Raw genomic sequence first — 8,109 nt, 5'->3', positions numbered from 1 at the left:
TCTCTCTCTCTCTCTCTCTCTCTCTCTCTCTCTCTCTCTCTCTTATGTTACTGCCAATAAATTGAGAAACTTAATTAAGAAGTTTACATCTTAAGCAGTTTAGGAAGAAAAGTTGCTTGCAGGAGGGAAGAAATGATTTTGAGCTACTTGATGGATTCATGACTACATGGCAAGCATATTTGCTGGGAAAGTTTATGCTGGTAGCAATTCTTGCAGATGACTGCAGAGAAAAGTTTCAAGTGTAAGATATGATGGTGAATGTCTTTTCGTCCATACCAGTTACCATTTGGCAGACTGCATTGCATTTTACAAGAATTTCTGATGACTAGTTCACTGGCTGTAAATTCATGCTGAGCGCAAATCAAAGACTGCAGCACTAATGCATAATTTTTATATACGCAAAGAAAAGTTTGCACCTGGGAAACTGGCTATAATTCTCTGCTGATTTGGTTTTAGACATTGAATATCTTTAGATTAGCCCAGCCCTTAGCAGTAGTGTTGTGTGCATAAAGACAGCAGTGCCCAAGTAACTGCATACTTGTCTGCTTGACCTTTTTCATTTTAGCCAGAAACTTAGATTTTTTTTTTATATATTAAAAAAAGCAATCCTTCATAATGTAGCAATTCTTAATGAATGATACTTGTCCTTTTATCTCTTCCTTTTTCCGTCCACTGCCCAAACAGGAAAAATCTTTTTTTATAAAGCACTAACCAAGAATTAACTCATTTGAATACATTGTGTTTTTGTTTTTATTTTCTCCACATCTCCTCTTTACTAGGAAACAGCACCACTAATGACAGCTGGTTTGCCTCTGAGGTGAAGGATAGTAGTGCTTAGTGGACCACATTTATATAGTTTGCATCCAGTATCAACATGAAACATACTCTGATTAGGTGCAAAGCAAAGCTTCCTCTTAATCTTCCCTTACAATGTGAATCAACATCAGTGTCATATTTTTCCTCTTTCATTGACCAGTTCCTGAGTAAGATTGACAATTTGTACTAAATTATGTTCTATACTGTTAGCTCAATGTTGGTTTGAAATTGAGTTGTTTGCCCAAACTCATTTCATTTGGGACCCCTACAATGGCAGAGACTTTCATCCCATCAGTCTAAACTGGATTTGGATATATTCAAAAGTACAACTTCATTGTATGCCTTTAATCACTGCTGCTTCACCATATTATCATCCCTAAAGTAGTCCTGCTTTGTAACAACAGTACCACCTAACCTAAAGATACTTTTACCCAGAGTACCCTCCATTCCAAATGTGCTTTTCTCCCCTTCTTGTCACTGTTTTGAATTTGAAGGAAACAACCTCAATGGTTTTTGAATTATAAACTGAGGTTTTCATGGATTTTGCAATTTGCTGTTGGATTAGACGCCACTTGTTCTGGATGTGCAGAATAGTTCCAAACCGTTCCTTGCTTGTGTCTATAAAACTTTTGCACTGTGATGCAATGACGAACTGGCAAAAATATAGTCAGATGCTTATCTCCTCATTAAAAGAGTGAGCACTAGTTTAAAACTGACACATTATGGTGTCTTTGACAAAGTGGAAAATGGTAGGCCAATTTTCTGTGGATACTATCATTTAATAATAGTTTAAAAATGTAATTAGTCCTAGACATGTATTGTTGACTGGGTTGTTAATTTTGATTATACAGTTACTTGGATTATTTAAAGTGAGGATCCTCTTGATGTGATCCAATAATTTTAAGAACTAGGGACATGTTAGTTATATAGTTACAGCTTCACTGAAGACTTTCAGCTATCCCAGTAGTATAACCATATTGTATGACTATTTAGGCATTAGGCAGCCATCCAAAAGTGCTTGCTCATTGAACTGAACTTGCTATGAATATTTACTTATTACAAGTAATTTTTTAAAATGATGTAATTGTGATACAGCAATAAATGTACTTAATTGGCAATTGCAGCCAAACACTTGCACTTATATGGCGCCTTATAGTGAAACGTCCCAAGGCACTTCACACAATTTGGGGAGGCGGTGGGGGTGACGGCTAAGACAACAGACATTGAGCTGCATTCAGCAGAAGGTAGTGAAGGCACGGAGATTGAGATTTTTGTAGACTGAGGTATGGTAATTCAAGAAAAGAATTGCAGATTGTAAGATTGTAATAACTGAAGGTTCTGCTGTGAATGGTGGAATCAAGGAATGTGGTAGGCTAGCATTAGAAGAACAAAGGGCATGAACTGGAACATAATGTTGGAGGAGCTTGCATAGGTAGGAAGGGCTGAGGCTGTGAAGGGATCTTATGACATCAGTGTATTGTTTAGGACTGAGCATTGTGCAGTTGTTGAGATGAATGAGATAGGTGAATCAGATCTGCCTGAAGCTAAGGTGCAGGGACACGTGTGTACGTGTGTACGTCTCAAGAAATGGAGCTTGGAGTTGAAAGCATCAGTGAATATATAAGAGGAGGCGATGTCCCAGTGGTATTATCGCTGGACTGTTAATCCAGAGACACAGGAATGTTCTCAGGACCTGGGTTTGAATCCTGGCCATGGCAGGTGGTGGAATTTGAATTAAATTTATAAAACAAAAAATCTGGAATTAAGAGTCTAATGATGACCAGGAAACCATTGTCAATTAGTCAAGAAAAACCCATCTGGTTCACTAACGACCTTTTTAAGGAAGGAAACTGCCATCCTTACCTGGTCTGGCCTACATGTGACTCCAGACCCACATCAAAGTGCTTGACTCTTAACTGCCCTCTGGGCAATTAGGGATAGCAATAAATGTTGGCCTAGACAGTGATGCCCTCATCCTGTGAATGAAGTTTGAAAAAAAAGTTACTATGGGGTTGAAGTATGGATGGAGACAAGGCATGTTAGAGCTAGAAAATAGTGGTTTTAGCAAAGAATTAGATAATGATTATTCAGTTTAGTTGTGCACTGAAAATAATAGCAAAGTGGTTGGAAAGAGGGCAGTTGTACAGATCACAACGGTTTTTGTCTTGCCAGTGCTAAGCTGGAAAAAGTTAATGATTTGGTGAGCAGAAAAGAGAGGAGAAAATGGTACATGTTATTTAAAAACAAAACTCTAAATTAAAATGATCGTGGATCCCTGTTTTGTGCATACTTTTTGAGTCGGGACGCAGTCTTCCAAAACTTTAGGAATTCTCGGATTGCAGTTTAATATTAACTCACTGATGCAGAAATGTTTATAAAATTGTACAGAAAATTTACAAAGTTTTTGAGCTAAATTGTCACAGATGGTTGAGACAGTTAACTAAATTGGATATGAATCTTGCATTCAAATAGCCATGCAAACAGAAAGGGGTTGGGGGAGGAATGAAGCCTCAAACTAATTTGTAGCACTGTTGAATGTGTGCCTCCCAATTATCACATACTTCATGACATTTTATTTTAGCTTTGCTTTGCAGTTCACCAAGAGTTTCATGTGGTCTACTAAATGACCAGTATATATGCAGAAAAATTTGTGTCTAGCCACATGCTAACAAAATTAGACATTTTGAATGGTGGCTCCCATTTACCTTTTTATAAGCTTTGCCTGACACTAAATATTGAATAGAGGCTATTGCAATCTGCAGAAATGCATGGCATTTGAACATCAACAGATAAGTTGATCTTAGTCTTATGATTCAGCTCTAACAGGCCTATGGAGAGAGCAAACACAAAATACATTGGGTACACAAGTTATTTGTGTGTTGCTCCCCGGGACCCATTTTAATAGGGTAAACATGCCTTAAGGCTAACAATGAATCTTTTTGGGTTTTTTGAATGGCTTTTTAACAGAAGAGAAATTACAGCATCTTGGAAGCGGTGAGATCTCTGGAACAGGTCCAGGGCCATGTGCTGAATATGATTCAGGACTGGAAACGACGACTACAGCTGTCAGGAAATGGTGCCTACTTTGAGGACAACCTGGGGTCACTTCAGGAATGGTGAGGAACCAGATTCAGTCCATTTGGTGCGCAGTATTTTACAAATAAATTGGCACGTAGGCGCAAATGTCAAATTGAGATACACTGAATTACAGTTGACCACTGGAAATTCCCATTTGTTCATAATTATAGAAATTTTGTTTGATGGATTTAGATTCTTTCATGATGTCAGTGTTGTAGAATTACAAATAAGTTGAGAAATTTGACGCATGCATTGCCAAATCATTTTCTGTTAAATGATGGTCTTGTAGGTGATGGCTTATTTTGAATAATATCCATAATTTGTTTCGTATTTCATTTCAAATTTTGTGCCTCGACTGCAAACCTACCAAAGGCCTAACCAGCAAGAAACAATTTCAACCCTGCTCAAATTTACAGTAGGGTATTTATGTATTGAGTATCTTGCTATATTAAAGTTTGTATGTAGTCCTCCTCATGTGTTAAATTTTATTGGATATTTTACTGTATGAAAATAAATGTGGCCCAGTCCCATTATTATGAATTCTCCACCATCTTCCTATTTTCTTTCTGGCTGCTCACAGTTGCTTCAAATGAAAAATACAATATCCGTTCTAAACTTGGTCTAATATCCTTGTTTTAGCCTCCCGCTTGCCTCCAGCAGAGGTGGTTGATCTTGTCTCTCTGATTTGTGGTCGTCATTGAATTTGCAAATCTCCTGCTCTTCCCTTTGTCCAAGGAATTCCAATGAGCTTGAGATCAGGGGTTTGAGCAGTTAATGCTATTACTGGACAATAGGGTATCCAAAGGGGGTAGCACCACTGAAAATAGACATTATGGCATGATGCTACCAGTTTCAATTCCTGGTGTTTCATGGCATGCATTAACTAAGAGTTAGAGAATGGAGAGTGGAAAACCTGCACTAAAGTCACAACATTGATATTAAATCAGCTGTAGGGCTGTAAGTACCGTACTTAAACCATATACAGGTGATGTGATCAAGTAGGATATTGGTACTAGAGAGTCCAAGTGAGCAGGACTCAACCAGCAGAAATTTCCATGTCTCAAAATCTTTATTTGCTGAGTTTATTTTACTACTATCTACCAGAAAGCAACTTTTACTGTGTGTGTGAATTTGCAAGTTCTGTAAGTCTTTGTATATACACCATGCCAATTAATTCAGGAGTTGGTGGTACAGAGTTATTTGTGGGCAGATGTTTTAGTATTCAACTGCCAGTGGGATTCCTTGCTGGGCTATAGAAAGAGTGCTCCTCTCTCCTGAGCAGGCAGCATTTCAACTTTCGTTATGGTTCCTACAATTATTACTGAAACAGGTCTTGAACTGGAACAAATAGTTCTGGACTTCTGTATCGTTTTTTGTTTGGTTATGGTTTTTAAGAAGTTTATCATAGTGCCTCCTTTATCTGTAGGGAGCAGAATATAATCAGTGACACTTCACACAAGTATACTTCAAACAGACCTATTTTCTGGGCTTGCCTTGATGTTCACATAAACCTAACCAAAACCAGCCTGAATATACCTTAATAAGTACCAGTTTTTGAAAATAAAGACATCCAGATTCTTAAAATTAATGACTTAGTTTCGGCCAAAGTGGCTCTTCCTTAACATGTGATGGAGTTGCAAGCAGAACTAACTATTAGAAAGCCTGCAGCTGAGTCTTATCAATTTGTCATGAATAAAAGACTGTAAATTGGAGTTTTTAACCTGATTTTAGCCAATTTGAAATTAACTTTAGTAACTTTTATTTAATATGACGTATTCAGTGTTCATTTCCTAACTGAATATTTTCAGGATGTAGAATTAACATGGTCTTTTTCTTTTTTCAATTTCTATTCCTTCCATCCAATTGTAATGTCTCTTGTCCTGAATTGTTGGATAATTCTGTAGACATTGGCAGCTTTTCAATGCCTTGCCCAAGTGACTATTCTTAATTCACAAACTGAAGTGATTTGCTTTCTGGCTCACATGCGTGCGTGTGCTCCCTCGCTCACTCAGGGACACTAAAGCCTTTTGCGGTGTCTTCATAGTTACTCTGAGATCAGTTGTATCAGCACAGAGTGGGTACAAACAACAGATGTTACCCATCGAAACGTCTATGCTAAAATAAAGCAAAGGACTGGGGATCTGAGACAAAAACAGTGTGCTGGAGAAACTCGGCAGGTCTGGCACTGTCTGTGGAGAGAAAAAGAGTTAACGTTTTGAGTCCAGAAACCCTTTGTCAGAACTAGGGTTGATGAGTCCACTGACCTTTCAAAACATTAACTTTGTTTATCTCTCAAAAGATGCTGGAGATCTGCTGAGTTTCTCCAACACTTTTTTTGCTTTTGTTTTAAATGTCTGTTGTTTGATTAAGAAATATAGAAAATAGGAGCAGGAGTAGGCCGTTTGTCTCATCCAGCCTACCCTGTCATTTAACACAACAGTGTCTGATCCTCTATCTCAAAGCCCACACCTGCTCTCTTCCCCTCTGCCCCTTGACACCTTTTAGCCTCTAGAAATGTATCTTCTACTTTCTTAACTATATTCAGTGACTTGGCCTCCACGAGCAGGAGGGTTCAGTATCCTCCTTCAAGCCAGGCACCCAATGATGCAATTTGGGCTCATCATCAGAATGTTTTTGTGTTGGAAGAATTCCTGTGATGTGACCAATTACTGGAGAACTCTGAAGTAATGACCATGTGTCTGCTGAGGGTGATTTGTTCCTGTTAAAGGTAGTTAGCACCCAATCATGCTGACTGTCCAATAAGGAATCATTTTCCTTTTAAAGTGCTTGGTGAAAGGATAATGCTGCAGTTAACCCTAGTAAGACTGAAGAAGACTATCCTCCAAGAAAAAGCTGAAATTAGGCTTCATTTGAATGCAAACCTTGGTCTTGTTGTCTTAGCATTCTAACTGATAGAATTCTGTGTGCTGTCCTGTTGATTTATTACTTAGAATTTATAAATATTTATAACAAAGTATGCTCTTATTCCAGGTGTGATAAGCTTGCAGAAATGAACTGTCAAATTCAGCAAGAGCTTGGGCTGATTAGCACACAGGAAGACGTTGCTAGTGACCATATATCAGGAGTGCCTGAGAGACTCTCCTCTTTACTCAGTAACTTGGTCAGAAGGTAATACCATTATTGCTACAATGCTTGTACCACCAAATGGTGAATAAGGTTCGAGGGGATGGTCTGGTGTATCACTGCTCAAATTTCTTAAGTTCCATCAGTGCTGCAAGCACAAACTATTTGATTTTCTACATTTAACACGACCTGATATAAGGCAAATCCTTCATGTTGAATAGGGTTTGTGCTTTGAGCGGCACGATGACTCAGTAGTTAGCATTGCCTCACAGCATCAGGGACCTGAGTTCGATTCCAGCCTCGGGCGACTGTGTGAAGTTTGCACATTCTCCCTGTGTCTGCATGGGTTTCCTCCCACAGTTCAAAGATGTGCAAGTTAGTTGGATTGGCTATACTAAATTTCCCATTGTGTTCGGGGATGTGTAGGTTAGATGCATTAGCCATGGGAAATGCAGGGTTAGGGGGATGGGTCTGGGTGGGATGCTCTTCGGAGGGTTGGTGTGGAGTTTTGGGTGGGGGGTATGAACTGTGACTAGGATGCAGAGATCCTTCGGAGTGATCTCAACAGGTTGGGTGAGTGGGCAAATCAGTGGCAGATGGAGTATAATTTGGATAAATGTGAGGCTATTCGCTTCGAAAACAAAAACAAGAAGGCAGATTACACCTGAATGGCTGTAAATTGGGAGAGGGGAGTGTGCAGTGGGACCTGGGTGTCCTTGTGCACCAGTCGCTTAAGGTAAGCATGCAGGCGCAGCAGGCAGTAAAAAAGGCAAATGGTATATTAGCCTTCATTGCAAGATGTTTCAAGTACAGGAGCAGGGATGTGTTCTTGCAGTAATACAGGGCCTTGGTGACACCATGCCTGGAATATCGTGTTCAGTTTTGGCCTCCATTTCTGAGGAAGGATATTCTTGCTCTTGAGGGAGTGCAGCAAAGATTTACCAGGCTGATTCCAGGGATGGTGGGTCTGACATATGAGGAGAGATTGAGTGGGTTAGGATTATTTTCACTAGACTTCAGACAAATGAAGGGGGGAGTCTAATTCTAACAGCACTGGACAAGGTAGATGCAGGGAGGATGTTCCTGGTAGTGGGTGTGCCCAGAACCAGGGGTCAGAGTATGAGGATTCAG

At 39.4% G+C, this 8,109-nt stretch overlaps 2 protein-coding genes across 5 annotated transcripts in view; both read left to right on the top strand.

The window, feature by feature from the left end:
• Nucleotides 1-8,109, top strand: part of dnajc14 (DnaJ (Hsp40) homolog, subfamily C, member 14) — a 248,787-nt gene that overhangs the window by 75,821 nt on the left and 164,857 nt on the right. The gene's annotated exons all lie outside the window — the stretch shown is intronic.
• The window catches only part of LOC109924857 (signal transducer and activator of transcription 5A-like), a 50,003-nt gene that overhangs the window by 11,184 nt on the left and 30,710 nt on the right, over nt 1-8,109 (top strand). The window contains exons 4-5 of the mRNA XM_048618874.1: nt 3,784-3,932; nt 6,886-7,023. Of these exons, the coding sequence (XP_048474831.1) occupies nt 3,784-3,932; nt 6,886-7,023 (287 nt within the window). The remainder of the gene's footprint in view (nt 1-3,783; nt 3,933-6,885; nt 7,024-8,109) is intronic.

The sequence above is a fragment of the Rhincodon typus genome, chromosome 41 (assembly GCF_021869965.1).
Source record: "Rhincodon typus isolate 14 chromosome 41, sRhiTyp1.1, whole genome shotgun sequence".
In the NCBI taxonomy this organism is placed as follows: domain Eukaryota; kingdom Metazoa; phylum Chordata; class Chondrichthyes; order Orectolobiformes; family Rhincodontidae; genus Rhincodon; species Rhincodon typus.
Note: the sequence above shows the minus strand (reverse complement) of the source record. Positions and strands in the feature narration are given on the sequence as shown.